The sequence below is a fragment of the Indicator indicator genome, chromosome 12 (assembly GCF_027791375.1).
Source record: "Indicator indicator isolate 239-I01 chromosome 12, UM_Iind_1.1, whole genome shotgun sequence".
Classification (NCBI taxonomy): Eukaryota; Metazoa; Chordata; class Aves; order Piciformes; family Indicatoridae; genus Indicator; species Indicator indicator.
In genome coordinates, this window is record NC_072021.1 from 5956907 (window position 1) to 5972926 (window position 16020).

General features: G+C 41.3%; 1 protein-coding gene across 1 annotated transcript in view; it reads left to right on the top strand.

The window, feature by feature from the left end:
• Nucleotides 1–16020, top strand: part of TRIQK (triple QxxK/R motif containing) — a 41935-nt gene that overhangs the window by 17171 nt on the left and 8744 nt on the right. The window contains exon 2 of the mRNA XM_054385587.1: nt 11645–11730. Coding sequence (XP_054241562.1) covers nt 11645–11730 — 86 coding nt within the window. The remainder of the gene's footprint in view (nt 1–11644; nt 11731–16020) is intronic.

A 16020-nucleotide genomic window follows, 5' to 3' on the forward strand; every position in this document is an offset into this window, starting at 1 on the left:
TTAAGATCAATTTTAAAGTTAGCTGAGCTCCTCTGTGCTATTATCTTAACAAAAGCATGGATCCCATCACTAGTTATAGCCCACTTTGCCTTTTGAAGGTAAAATTGTGTCTCCTAATATGCCTTAGTGCACCTTTAGTTCTGAGGCCCATAAACTATTACTCTGGGTTCTCATAAATATGCATTCACTTTACACTTTTAAGTAAGCTGCTAGTGCTGTCATTCACTTTTAGTTAAGACCTGTCAGGTGGTGTTTCTGTTGAAGGAAAGAAGTGGAAATTATGGGTGAACTGAAGATATGTAGTTCTTAGGACTGCTAAAATTATGAGTGAGTTGGAGAGATTATTCCTCACATGTAATTTGAGGATCCCTAGGGATAATGGTGATGTGTACAAGATATGTTTCCTTCTCAGCTAATTCCCTTAAAAGCCTCTGATTTGTGCATTGCTGGAGTGAGACTCCAAACCCCTGCTTTTCTATCTTACATAATCACTTTCACAGGATCCTGTAACATCCACCTCTGCTAAGGCTGTCAGTGCATTGACTGCTGCAGTGACAGTGATATGTAGGGCTGACAAAGCATCCTTCACAATATGCTTCATTGAAGTGGGAACTGCAAATCTGACAGAATTGCTGGAAACCTTTTACTTAGGCAGAATTAATAAATTACAACTGGTGTTTTGGGATGGGCTTGTAATGTACAGCTGGTCCAGAATGATACGACTTACTAGGAAGGAATTACTGCATCTTGGCAGACAGTATCCAATTTATTTTCAATTCTGACAAAAAGCATTATCCACTGGATAATGCACGGGATCAGGAGTCAAGACATTCAGGGGCCTGACCTCACCCAAGTCTCTTCAGCCAGATGTCTTCCTCCCTCAGCTTTTTCCCTGTTGCTCTTATCATCAACAGCCAGTGTGATCATCCTTGCCAGCCCCCTGCCAGAACAGGTTCACCTACAGCAGGTTGCACAGGATGTGTCTGTGTGGGTTTTGAAAGGCTCCAGAGATGGAGACTCTACCACCTCCCTGGGCAGCCTATTCCAGAGACTCACCACCCTTGTACTGAAGAACTTCTTCCTAAAATCCAGTCTAACCCTAGTCTCCCTCAGCTTGAAACTGTTTCCCCTTGTCCTGTTACTAGACACCCTTATGAAAAGTCCCTCTGCAGCCTTCCTGCAGGATCCCTTCAGCTATTGGAAGGCAGCTCTACGAACTGCCCCCAGAGTCTTCTCCAGGCTGAACACCCCCAGCTGCCTCAGCCTGTCCTCACAGCAGAGCTGCTCCAGCTCTTGGATCATCTTTGTAGCCTCCTCTGGACTCACTCCAGCAGCTCTGTGTCCTCCTTCTGCTGGGGACACCAGAACTGGAGCAGGAATGGAGGTGAGCTCTCAGCAGAGCAGAGCAAAGGGGCAGAATCCCTTCTCTTACCCTGCTGCCCACACTCCTCTTGATGCAGCCTAGGATACAATTGTACTCTATTGATAACCACTTTGCTGCATTTTTTTTTCTTAATTGCTTGCATAGATGGTTAAAATAATATTGCAAAAATGTACCAGAAAAGGTGTGTAAATCTAATTTCAGTATGTTCTTAATTGCTCACTACAGTCCATGTATGCCTAAGACAAATCTTAACTGTAAAGCATTTCTTTAATGAAATGCTACTTTTTTGGGGGAAACTCATAACAAATTCTGAGATACTTTCCAAGAGATTCTTTTTTTTTTCCTTTTTTTTTTTTCAGTCAGAATATTATATTCAACAAATATTCCCAGACTTCTCTTTTGGAATCAGGGAAAGCTGGCAAGAATTAAGTGGATATATTGTGGCACACTTAAGAATGCATTATATTTTGGGGGCTTGGTTTTTTTCTTTTTTTTAATGTTACATGCAGCATAAAAGGAACTTGTTCATTTTAATGCACCCTTCTTCTTGGCTTAAAGCTGAAATACAGTTGCTTGAAAATTAATTTATGTCTCATGAGTGACTGGTTGGATTATCTTTGTAGCATTAAATGTCAACCCTGAGCTAAGAGCACATCGTGTCTACGGTAAGAAAAAGGTTGTCCCTGAGCACTTAATGTTGTGTTAAATGATGATGTGTCCTTTGCAAATGTATTATTAGTGTCAAGCTGTTCTGTCTCTCAAGATTGAAAAATGGACAATGATTTGAGCTGCCATTAAACCTGAATAAAATAGAGGCTGTGGGGGGTTTTCATGCCTTTTCTGGGTACAGACATACTCCTGGGTAGGTGTAAGGCACAGCAGAATGCTTCTCTTAACCTAGGACTCTGAAAACTCCATTTGGGAATCACAGTAATTAAACCCAAGAAAATCTCACTTCTGCTTCTCAGGAAAATAGTTGTCATTGAGTATGTCTGTGTGACACTAAGATCACAAAACCCAACAATAAATACTTGAGAGCTTGTTCTTGTTTGCATAGATGTGAGCTAGAGCTCTGTGGCCAGTTCCCAGAGATTAGAACACTGTTACTGATGTATGATTTGATGTCTGATTTTAACTCAACTGAAGCCTGAAATTCCTGTGGAATTTTGTCCTTCTGAGGTTCGTCTAACATACTAAAAAAATTGTTATATCTGCTTTTGGTGTGAAAGTGCTGTGGATGAGGCATTTCTGTTTCATATGTGTCATATGTGGAGCTGTTTTGTCTGGAGAAAAGAAGGCTCCGAGGTGATCTTATTGTGGCCTTCCAGTATCTGAAGTGGACTACAAGAAAGCTGGGGAGGGACATTTTAGTCTATCAGGTAGTGACAGGAGTAGGGGGAATGGAACAAAGCTGGAAGTGGGGAGATTCAGGCTGGACGTGAGGAAGAAGTTCTTCCCCATGAGAGTGGTGAGAGCCTGGAATGGGTTGTCCAGGGAGGTGGTTGAGGCCCCATCCCTGGAGGTGTTTGCAGCCAGGCTGGATGAGGCTCTGGCCAGCCTGATGTAGTGTGAGGTGTCCCTGCCCATGGCAGGGGGGTTGGAACTGGATGATCCTTGTGGTCCCTTCCAACCCTGACTGATTCTATGATTCTATGTGTGAGGAGAATTTCACAGAGTTTCACTGGATTGAAAATCAGCTTCACAGCTTCACAGCTTTGCTGATTGCCATTGTCTTGGAAGGGACCCTCCAAGGTCATCCAACCCCCCTGCACTCAGCAGGGACACCTCCAACTACAGCAGGCTACCCAGGGCCACATCCAGTCTGATCTTGAATGTCTCCAGGGACAGAGCCTCAACCACATCCCTGGGCAGCCTGTTCAGTATTTCACCACTCTCACTGTGCAGAACTTCCTCCTCATGTCCAACTTAAATCTGCCCTGCTCTAGTTTCAAACCATTGCCCCTCATCCTATCACCACAAGCCCTTCCAGGTAGTTCTTCCCCAGCCTTCCTATAGGTCACCTTCAGGTATTGAAATACAGCCCTAAGGTCTCCCTGGAGTCTTCTTCAAGCTGACCAGTCCCAAATTTTTCAGCCTGTCTTCACAGGAGAGGTTCTTCAGCCCTCTGATCATCTTGGTGGCCTCTTCTGGACCTGCTCCAGCAGTTCCATGTCTCTCTTGTGTTCTGTTACTCAATGAATATAAATAAATGGATATAAATAAATGAATATAAATTTTATTACTCAATGAAATCTTTCAAAGATATTTAATGATACACTTCTGAACATGCACTTTAGAAGCTAGATGCCTAGGTATCTTCATGGTGGTGTTACAAAGCACTTGAGAAAACACTTCTTTCCCCATGCTGAACACTTGACTTGATGATGTTAATAAAAGCACTTAAAGAAAAGTTCTACTGTGCATGAGATAGTAGAGCCCCATTTTAAGGACTCTCAGGGCACACAGGTGAAGAAAAAAACCCTCCCTCTTATTAAAACACCAAGCTTCTATAGAGTTGTGGAATTGCTTAAAGTACAAACTGATTTGAGCTTTTTAGCTCACCTACTTGATATTTAAAGACCCTGCTTAGTTCCTTTGATGCACTTTAGTTACATTGCTATATTTACATTAAGATATTTCAGACAGTGTGGTTTTATGGCCAAATTCTCCCTGACTTGGCAGTCATTTGGCTAGTTCCAGGGAATAGTTCCTTGGTGATTGGCCAAAGGTAAATGCTGTGCCCATCTTCAAGAAAACCAAAAAGAGGACTTGGACACACCAGTGTGAGTCTAAGGAACGGTCAAGATGACCATCTGGAGCAGAGGATGTCCAAGGAGAGGTGGAGGGAGCTGGTTTGTTCAGCTCTCAGAGGACCCAGCTGAGATGTCACTGTTATCTACAAACATTTAACAGGAGGTTACAGACGGGGTGAAGCCTAACACTTCTCAGGGATGTGTAGTGGTAGGACAAGAAGGAAATTATAACATGGAAATTCCAGTTAGGTAAGAGAAAAATGTTTTTACTGGAAATGATGGTCAGTTGTTTCCTCATAGAGGTTGTGGAATCTCCACTTTTGGAAGAACTCAAAACTCCTGGGAGGTTGGAGCAAGAAGGGGGTAGCCTCTGCTCCTTGGTGGCAAGAGACAGGACCAGAGGAAATGGTTACAAGCTGTGCCAGGGGAGGGTCAGGCTGGATATTAGGAAACATTTCTTCACTGGAAGGGTTGTCAAACATTGGAATGGTCTGCCCAGGGCAGCACTGGAGTCACCATCCCTGGTGGCGAGATGTGGTTTAATGTTGACCCTTCAGCACTGGGTCAAAGGTTGGACTGGATGATCTTGAAGGTGTCTTCCAACCAGATATATTCTGTGATTCTGTGAGAGGATGCTCAAAGTCAGACTGTGGAAACCCTGGAAAGACCAGAGTATTATCTTGTTTTGTGTTTGTTGTGTGGGGCTTTGTGGAAGGTTCCTGGAACTTTCATTAATTCACGGAATCACAGAATCAACCAGGTTGGAAAAGACCTCAGAGATCATCAAGTCCAGCCTATTACCTAATACCTAACACCTCTTCCTGACAACTAAACCGTATGGCTTCAAGTGCCACATCCAATCTTTTGTTGAACACCTTCAGGGATGATGACTCCACCACCGCCCTGGGCAGCACATTCCATGACAAATTACTCTTTCTGTGAAGAACTTTCTCCTCACCTCAAGCCTAAACCTCCCCTAGTGCAGCTTGAGACTGTGCCCTCTTGTTCTGCCACTGGTTGCCTGGGAGAAGAGACCAATACCCACCTGTCTACAACCTCCCTTCAGGTAGTTGTAGACAGCAATGAGGTCTGCCCTGAGCCTCCTCTTCTCCAGGCTAAACACCCCCAGCTCCCTCAAACTCTCCTCACAGGGCTTGTACATATTCAGATTAATAATCATAAGAAGAATATTGAATTCAACTTAATGAGGTGTGTGATTTCACACTTGGACTTTGACAGTAAAGATTGCCACAGTCTGCCTCTAGTTTCTAATTTTAGTTATACTACTACTGGTAGCCTACATTTTAGTTATACTACTACTGGTAACTAAAATTTACCCAGTGGCTGTAATTTCATTACACCTTAAGCAATATTTTAGTATATCAAGTGGATTGCTGCTGTATGAGAAATGCCTTCCTAACGTTTGGATTACGACTATAATACCCTCAGAGAAAGATTCAGGACAGCAGTTTGTTGGTTGTTACAAATTATAGTCAAAAGTGCTGAAAGGGATTTTAAATCTGTAATGTTGATTAGCAAATTTTACTATCTGTCAGGCTTTCTTGGCATGCTGTAAATAACTCATCTTCAAATAATTTGTCTGAGTAATTAAATTTAGATTGCATGTTTCTCGTTTCAAATATTTTGACTCTTATCTATTTGCTTTCCCATTGTGGCTTAATTGGGGTGGTCTGTATAAACGGACAATAAATTTATATACCTTTGTTACAAAGATCAAGCAGTGAATAGAACTTGGTATTCATCCCAGACAGAATTATGATTGAATGTATTTGCAAGATTAAAGCACTGAATTTACTTCTTCTTCTTTTTTTTTTTTTTTCTAATTAAAGGCAATTAAAGATTTGCAGACACAAATAAAAGACAATGAATTGGAGAATAAGTATAGGAGCAAGTCCATTTGCAGGTGAAAAGAAGTGCCTTTGAAGCAGAACCAGCTGTATTTTCCCTGAAAGAATAACAGTTTAGGAAGCTTTTCTGCATGTGCTTGCTTGATAGCATAATGTACTCATAAGCAGCTTACCCAGTGCAGTGTTCAGAAAATAGCAGTGCATTAATTTTTAAAGTAGCAAATGCAGGCAGAGAGCAACGCTGCCACATGATGATAATGAAGGTGGATATTGTAAAGTCTGCTGAGAGGAAAGAAAGCAGGGTGCTCCCCAAACGTGAACATTTATAAAACAATAACTAGATATTCATATGATAATAAGCTTGGACAGCAGCATCAACAAAGACCAAAGATGCAGTCCTGTTTCTGCCTAAGCCTGGTGAATTGAAAAGCAGAGAGGCAGTCTTTAGTCTGTTATCCAATTCCAGTAATGAGCTATTGTTAGAATGAAAGATATTGTTAAATATCTAGAAGGGTTGGGAATCTAAGTTGTTTTTCCTTCTCCTCATGAAGTTATTCTATAGATTTGTTCATTTTGTGTCTTAAACAGCAGCATCTTTAAACACAACCTTCAATGTAGTCAGCTTTCTTAAATGTAGTGCTCAGCATGTTGCATTCTCAGCCAGGTGTATAAGAGAGCTTCCCAGGTATGCAAAAGTCCACTGTTATCCATACTACCTGGTCGTGGCACAGTGCTTCTAGAGCCTAAAAATAGTGGCCACCTACAACTTCATCACTGAACGGCTTAGGTTGGAAGGGACCTCAGAGATCAGCTACTCCAACCCCCCTGCCATGGGCAGGGACACCTCCCAACTACACTTGGTTGCCCAAGGCCTCAACTAATGTGGCTTTAAACACCTCCAGGGAGGAGGCATCCACAGCCACTCTGGGCAGCCTATTCCAGAGTCTCACCACCCTTGTACTGAAGAACTTCTTCCTGAGATCCAGTCTAAACCTACTCTCCTTCAGCTTCAAACCATTCCCCCTTGTCCTATCTCTGGACGTCCTTATGAAAAGTCCCTCTGCAGCCTTCCTGCCTTTCTTCAGGCATTGGAAGGCAGCTCTAAAGTCCCCCTGGAGTCTTCTCTCATCCAGACTGAACAACCACAGCTCCCTCAGCCTATCCTTGTGGCAGAGGTGCTCCAGCCTGGACTTGCCTAGGTGATATGTGTTATTTAGTGTAAATCTTGCATTAATCATGGTGTTAGTTAAAAACAATGTTTGAATATACAAAATCAGGTCATCTCTAATCTGTTATTAAAAGTATTGAATAGAAGATAAACAGGATCTCACCTGTCCTTGTGAGTAGAGATAAATCACAAAAAATCTTGTGCAAGCCATAGATTTCTAATCCTAGTTATCTGAGGAGTTATTTGTTGCATATTGTATGAATGCCTAATACTTGATCTGAGGGAGACACTTTGGCATTTTTCACCATGCAGCTGTGTTTGGTAGCCCCAGAAGTCCCTCTATTTCACACTGATGTTCACCCTCTTCTAATTCTACAGCTAGTAAACGTTCTCTGTTTCTACCTGTGGAAAGTTTGCCAGGCACGGTCTGTAAACAGGGCACAACTCAGTTCAGTTGCTACCAGAAGAGTGCAAAAAAACTGGATGGAAGAAAGGGGTGGGATGAAAGGTAGGCTCTGGACTGCCTCTGAAGGGCAAGGGCTGAAATGGAAAGGTGGATGATCTTTGCAGCTGGTCTTGAGAGGACTGACAGGAGTCAGGACAAGCAGAGAGATGATGGCTGTAATCAGGAAGAAAAGTTGCCTCGTTGCAGACTAGTTCTTTGGCCTCAAAAATGGAAAGAAAGTAATGGACTTGGCAAAGGTTATAAAGACAGAAGTGGCAATTTATTATTTTTTTTTAACGGAAATTGAGATAGTTATAAAAAAAAGTTAAGGAAAGCTGACACTGGAGTTTGGGAGGAGATGAGATGACAAACTGATAACAATAATGAGAAGTAGAAGAGGAAGGGATTTTGTTTAAGTAATACAGAAAAATAAGATTTGTTCTGGAAATTTTCCAATTCTATCTTTTTAGCTGCTGCTTCTTCTTGCCTTCGTATATTCCCTCAGGAAAACTCAGTGTCTTGAATAGACATTGGGTAAAGCAGACAAATGGGGCTTTGTCTGAGGAGTCTCTCTTAGCTGGCTTTGATGGTCACTTCCTGGGAAGAAGAAACAGCTTAAGCAGATGCCTCTGACAGATAAATGTACAGGAAAACTTGAAGGATAAGTGAGATAAAACTAGAAGACATTGGGAGTGTGAATGTGCCTATTCCAACTGGTTGAATTTCAGGCCCCAAAGAACATGGAGAGCCTACCTTATTTCATACTGCTTGTTTTCCAGGTGGTAATGATCAGCATTCACGTGGCAAGGGCTTTGCATTTCAGAGGTCTTTATAGTGCTGTAGTGGAGACGACTTTCCCAAGGCCTCAGAAAGCTCAGCTGTTTTAAGAGTCTTTTAGTACAACTGCTGAATCTGGTTTTCATTACAAAGAACTCCACAGATGCCCTTTCTCAACTTTTGCACTTGGTGGACTCAGATAATTTCCCAACCATTTCAGGTTTTGGTTTGGTTTTTGGTGTTTTTTTTTATTCTTTTGGCTATCACATTTAGCAAGGAGAGTGGTAAATTAATGGCAGGTGCATAGATTTGGCTAACTACCAACTCTAGAGTCGTTATTAAAATAGACTATTTGTTATCATGGAATTATTTGGGTTGGAAGGGATCTTTAAAGGTCGTCTAGTCTAACCCCTCTGCAGTGAGCAGGGACATCCTTAGCTAGACCAGGTTGCTCAGAGCCCCACCCAGCCTAGCCTTCAGTGTTTCCAGGGATGGGGCAACTTGGTCTAGTGCTTCACCATCCTCACTGTAAAATAATTTCTTCCTTATATGTAGTCTAAACTTCCCCTGATTTGTTTCCAAAGCATTTCCTCTTGTGTGTTGCAACAGGCCATGATATAAAGATTGTCCTCATCTTTCTTATAGGCCCTCATTAAGTATTGGCAGGCTGCTCTAAGGTCTCCCCAGAGCCTTCTCTTCTCCAGGCTGAACAGCCCCAGCTCTCTCAGTCTGTCTCATAGGAGAGCCCTCTGATGATTTTTGTGGCCCTCCTCTGGACCCATTCCAGCAGATCCTTCTTATGCTGAGGACTCCAGACCTGGACACTGTAGTCCTGATGGGGTTTCACCAGAATGAAATAGAGGGGCAGAATCACCTCCCTTGAGCTTCTGGCCACCCTTCTTTTAATGCAGCTCAGGATACAGCTGGCTTTCTGAGCTTCAAGTGCATATTGAGGGCCACCTCATTGCTTTAACTGTGTTGTGTCATCCCACAGTTTGTCACAGGCAAGCCTGATATTATCCCCTGATACTATCCTGTTATATAGGGTGGTTAGTGGTTCACATAAGATTGAACATAAATCTGGAAGTACTCCCTAGATAAGCAGAATCCAATCTTAGCCATAGCCATGATACTGGAATAAAGAGCTGCAGAGAGCCTGAAAACACAGGTAGGAACACCAATAAACTTCCCTTTTTCTAGGAATAGACTTGATAGATTTAGTTCACAGACTGGGTTTCCTGTGCACTGTTTACCTCTGCTTGTGTCACCTTCACAGTTGAGCCTTGGAGAGGAGGAGGCAGAATGGGCAATGGGAGGAAGGGGAGGTAGGTTTGAGTAGCTGACTTATTTCCCCCTTCCTAAGGGCCTTAACAAAGCTTTCTGATGTTCATTTTCTAATGCCAGTGCATCACTGGAAGGGAAAGCTCTGACTGTGCTGCTTTATTTACCCTGGACAGGAGAGCAGCAAACCTGAGTTATGAGAGCTGAAGTTGAACTTGGTCCTTTAAAGGAAGGTACTTGCCATTCTTAAACCATCTGGGATGGACACACTGCTGTTGTTCAGCTCACAAGGAAGAAAGAACACCTCCACCACTCGATTGGAAGTTGACTCCCAGCAAACAAAAAGAATGAAAGCTGGGGTGTAAAAATGGCCAAACATTTCTGCTTTAAGCATTGGAGCTCAGCTTTGGAAATAGGCCAAAAGGACAAAAAAGGCATGGATCCATTAGGGGAAAAAATATGGAAACGATGATTTTTGAGAAGCTAAATGTATTGTACTTGGGCTCTATCCTTCTGAGCAGTTTCTTCACCAATTCCTCTTTTTCTTCTTCTTCTGTGACTGTACCTGTACCTTGACTTCTGTGAACTTAAGGAAAATTGTGGTTAATAGTACAGAGTACAGCAGTAACAAGCAGCAAAAATATCCCTGGGAGATATCAGGTGGTTTATGCTTTATTATTAAGCTGAGATAAATGATTTATGCCATTGCTAAGTACTTGCATGTCCTCCTCTGAACTCAGTCCATACAGCCTCACAGTAATCAAGCCCTTGGCTACATTCTTTGTGGATGCAAGAGATAGTCTTCATAACTTTACATAAGTCTTAAGACTTGTAGAAGATTCTGCATAACATGGTTCTACAAGCAGATGGTGTCAAGCAATCACAGAGTCACAGCATGTTAGGGGTTGGAAGGGACCTCCAAAGATCATCCAGTCCAACCCTTCTACCAGAGCAGGATCACCTAGGGCAGGAACGCATCCAGGTGGGGTTTGAATGTCCTCAGGAAAGGAGACTCCACAACCTCTCTGGGCAGCCTGCTCCAGGGCTCTGTCATCTACACAGTGAAAAAGTTTTTCCTTATGTTCCCATGGAACCTCCTCTGCTCCAGCTTGCACCCACTGCTCCTTGTCCTGTCATTAAACATCTCTGAACGGAGCCTGGCTCCATCCTCCTGACGCTGCCCTGCACATCTTTATCAACAGGAATGAGGTCACCTCGCAGTCTCCTCTTCTCCAAGCTCAAGAGCCCCAGCTCCCTCAGCCTTTGCTCACAAGGGAGATGTCCTCTCACTCCCTTCATCATCTTTGTGGCTCTGCACTGGACTCTTTCAAGCAGTTCCCTGAGGTCCTTCTTGAACTGAGGGGCCCAGAACTGGACACAATATTCCAGATGTGGCCTCAGCAGGGCAGAGTAGAGAGGGAGGAGAATCTGTCTCGACCTACTGACCCCAGCCCTTCTAATCCACCCCAGGATGCCCTTGGCCTTCTTGGCCACAAGGGCACATTGCTGGCTCATGGTCATCCTTCAGCCCACCAGGACCCCTGTGAATTTATTAGTGCTTGCTCAGGCTGACCTGCAATTCTCCTGAGTTCTCATGCTTGGAAATAACGTTCCAGTTGAGGGTGATGGAACATTTACACTCACCATGATGCCCTGTGTTACACATTTAGATTCACTTTTGGGGTGATGAACCAAAAAAAAACCTAATAACGAAACATTTGTTGTGACTGAAATCCAACGCTGATTTTTTGGCTCTTCCTTCTTGCTGTCATTGTCTGTGTTGAGGACAATTGTTCCATGGATCAAGACCCCGTCTTACAGAGTAGCTCTGGGCTCAGAGTGCTGGGCTCTGGGATGTTTTCAAAATGTTAGATCTGACTTTTCAACCTCAGTAGTTGCTAACATTCTTTATATTTATTTATTTGTTTATTTATCATCATTTTCATTAAATGTGCTTTTCTTCTCTAGGAAAACAAGATTATAAGAAAACCAGGCCTATGTTAAGAGCTACAAGATTAAAAGCAGAGGCCAAAAAAACTGGACTAGGAGTAAAGGTAGAGATCTATTTGATAGCTTATACCACCTTTGTGTATATGTTGTTTCTTTTCCCCATAGATGTGCTGTGTGAATATTGATTTCTGAGAGCTATCGTTTATGACACTTCAAAATCTAAGTGGAATGCCAGAATCTAAAATATTTATGATGGATTGCTTTTACTTTACCCTAAAACAACTAGAATAGTTGATATGCTAAAAGATTTAAAGTGGTCCTTGTTCTTGGTGTGATGCATACTTACTTTTGAGGTCAGTAAAGTATTGTATGCTTAATAATTGAGCTTTTCAGAGAGCCTCTCCTTACCTATAACAAACACTTCAACAATTCCGTATGTTATGAATATATACTTGTAAAAATTGCAGTAAACATCTTCCTTCTTCCTCTTCTTATCCTATACTCAGGAGTAATTTAAAGACTGAGTTGGATAAGTATTGTCAGTTCTCAGCATTATTATCTCAGCCTACATCCTTGGAAAAACTTGGAAAACCAAGGCTTAAGTAGCAGCAAACAATGGTAGAAGTGCTGAACTTTATTTCAGAACTGTCTCCTTTTCAGGCAGGTCTAAATTACAATAATGACCATTTTCACCCTGGCTGTGAATGTGAGCAAGAAAGACAAGTAGGAATATTTTGTGCTATCTACTACCTGGTGTGTCATCATTATTTGAGTTCCTTTTTGGGATCAAATTGATGCACAATTAGCTTAGCAGCAAGGGTGAAAACAGAGCAAAATTGAAAAGTGTCTCCCTGGGTATTCTAGTGAAAGGAACTTCAGAAATGGTAAAAGGAGAACATTTTCTTGTTTCTGGCAGATGAGAGATGATTTTTTTTTCAAGTTATAGCTTATAGCAAATGCCAAGGTATTACTACCAAGCTGTAACATCTGTTGAGCTGCCAGATGATGTATTTGGTTGTCTTCCAGAATTTGCTATTATAATCACGGAGCAGTGCTTTCTTTTTGCTCCTGATTGCTGATCTCCATCAAGCATTACCGTGCGATGCAGTATGTTTTCACAACATAATCTCCTCAGTTAGTGCTCTGTGGCAGGCTTTAATGAGAAAAAGTAGATTGCCTTTTTTGTTTAAAGGATAGATTATTAACCTTTTGAGTTCGATGTATTTTCCCTACCTTTCTTATTGAATTTTACTTTTCATTTTACCGTCAGTGGCATGACCTCTGAAAAGTGATGTTCTCTTGGAAACTTTTGCTCTACAGCCTAGTTCTTCTCAAACAGGCAATTTCTTGGCATGTCTTTCACACATGGTGCTTCAAAACATGGTTTATTTCCTTGTTTTCTGAAGTAATTCTTACTTTAAAATGAAGGAGAATAGAAAAGCATATGTATACTCACATGTATAAAGAAGAATCAAATAGTAGTGAGTGAAGAAATCAAGAACAGTTTATTCTGTACAAATGCATTCCTGCATGTCACAGCAGAACACCATCTGATTTCTAGGTAGGGAGTTTTGACATCAAGGCATGCTCAGGTCATGGGATGTTTTGTTGCTGGGCTTCTGCTAGTTGGAGTGTATGATGTCTCAGGGCTCACAATTCTACTTCTGCCCTTTAAAACAAAAACAAAACAACAAACAAACAAACAAAAATCACAAGAAAAAAGAAAAAATGAAAGAAAGAAAAAAGAAAGAAAGGAGAGAAAAAAGAAAGAAAGGAAAGAAAGAAAGAAAGAAAAGAAAGAAAAAAAGAAAAAAGAAAGAAAAGAAAGAAAAAGAGAAAGAAAGAAAGAAAAAAGAAAATGAAAAAATAAAAGAAAGACAAAAGAAAAAGAAAGGAAAGAAAGAAAGAAAAGAAAGAAAAAAAGAAAGAAGAAAGAAAGAAAACAAAAGAAAGGAAAGAAAGAAAAAAGAAAGAAAAAAGAAAGAAAACGAAAAAAGAAAGAGAAAGAAAGAAAAAAGAAAAGTAAAAAAGAGAAAGAAAGAAAAAGAAAGAACGAAAAAGAAAGGAAAGAAAGAAAGAAAAGAAAGACAAAAGGAAAGAAAGAAATAAAAGAAAGAAAAAAGAAAGAGAAAGAAGAAAGAAAGAAAACAAAAGAAAGGAAAGAAAGAAAAAAGAAAGAAAAAAAGAAAGAAAACGAAAAAAGAAAGAGAAAGAAAAAAGAAAAGTAAAAAAGAGAAAGAAAGAAAGAAAAAGAAAAAGAAGAAAGAAAAAGAAAGAAAGAATGAAAGAAAGAAAAGAAAAAGGAAAAAGAAAAAAGAAGAAAGAAAAGAAAAAGGAAAAGGAAAAAGAAAAAAGAAGAAAGAAAATAAAAAAGGAAAGAAAGAAAAGAAAGAAAGTAAGAAAGAATGAAAGAAAGAAAGAAAAGAAAAAGGAAAAAGAAAAAAGAAAAAAGAAGAAAGAAAAGAAAAAGGAAAAAGAAAAAAGAAGAAAGAAAAGAAGAAAGAAAAAAGAAAGAAAGGAAAGAAGGAAAGAAAGAAGAAAGAAAGAAAGAAAGAAAGAAAGAAAGAAAGAAAGAAAGAAAGAAAGAAAGAAAGAAAGAAAGAAAGAAAGAAAGAAAGAAAGAAAGAAAGAAAGAAAGAAAGAAAGAAAGAAAGAAAGAAAGAAAGAAAGAAAGAAAGAAAGAAAGAAAAAGAAAGAAGGAAAGAAAGAAAAGGAAGGAAGGAAGGGTTGATTCTTTAAAATACTGTCTTTCAGCTGTAGTATTTTTTTGCACACCTGCACCTTAAAATATGACTCTGGATTATCCCCAAACAGGTCAGAGTCGTTTTATTTGCTTCCTAATGGCTGAGAAAAGCTGGCAGAGCTGAAGCAAAAGGGAAGGGAAGTTGGGCATCTTCTTCTCCAGGGGCATGCCAGTGGGGGAAGGAAAGCAGGGCCTTTGTATGCATCCTTCTGACTGAGACTGCTTAATGGCAACAACCTCAGGCTTACTCAGTGTTACACTGCTTCTACCAGAATATGGGCAATCCCTGTAGAGTAAAACTCTGCACTTCTGCTGACAAACCCTGCAGCCCTCACATGGAAGTGAAACATGTTTAATGTCTTGAGGTCAACTTGCACCTCTTCCCATCTTGCAGTGACAGCTTTTCACCCTTTTCTATCCCTCCAGCTGAGCAAAGCTTCACCATGGACAATGGGTGTGCCTGGAGCGGTTGCAGGAAATTGCCCTCCCTGCCCCAGGAGAGGCTGCTTAGCTGTGAAGCCCTGTAACACCTCCCCCTCTCTTAGGCAAGGCTTCTTTTGCTCAGTCCAGTGCTGTTCAAGAGCAATCTTCTTACATTCATTCTCCACACCTGTCCCAGATACTTCTCTGTTATTTTCTGGATAAATTTTGATATAAGAATTTGTTGAAATGGAGAGATTCAGATTGGATGTTAGGAAGAAATTCTTCCCCATGAGGGTGGTGAGACACTGGCACAGGTTGCCCAGGGAGGTGGTGGAAGCCTCATGCCTGGAGGTTTTTACAGCCAGGCTGGATGTGGCTGTGAGCAACCTGCTGTAGTGTGAGGCATCTCTGCCCATGGCAGAGGGAGTTGGAGCTGGCTGATCCTTGAGGTTCCTGCCAACCCTGACAATTCTGTGATTCTATGCAGAATGCAGCATATGTATATATATTAGCATTTTCTTATAAAAGGCTAAGTCGCCATTAATAAAAATATTGTAGAGGAAGGATATCCTGGTCATGCCTGCAAAAGCACAAGCTCTCTGGAAAAGGAATATTTTTACAGTTCTGGGAAATAGCTAATACAAAACATTCCGCACTGCCACTTAAAATGCTAGGACTTTCAGTGCTAAGTGCTCTCTCTAGAGCTGTTTTGCAATAGTGTCCCTGAAGAGCTTCTATTCATAGTTTCACAGAATGGTTTATGTTGGAAGGGACCTTAAAGATCAGCTAATTCCAACTGCTCTGCCATGGGCAGGGACACCTCCCACCAGCCCAGGTTGCCCAAGGCCTCATCCAGCCTGGCCTTGAACACCTCTAGGGAGGGGATATCCACAACCTCCATGGGCAACCTGTTCCAGTGTCTCACCACCCTCACTGTAAAATTTTTTTTTTCCTAATCTCCCATCCTCAAACTTCAATCCCTTGCCTCTCATCCTGTAAAAAGTCCCTTCCTGGCTTTCTTGTAGGCACCCTTCAGGTATTGGAAGGCTGCTCTAAGGGTCTCCCTGGAGCTGGTTCCTCTTCCTGGCTGTAAACTAAGACTTGCTGTAGTATTTAAGGGAAAAAATGATGAGGACTGGTGAATAGTGAAGAGACCTTAGTCCTTAATTTCTACAAATATAGCGAAATTCAACTGTTGTGTATTTCACCATAAGAGCTGACAACTTTC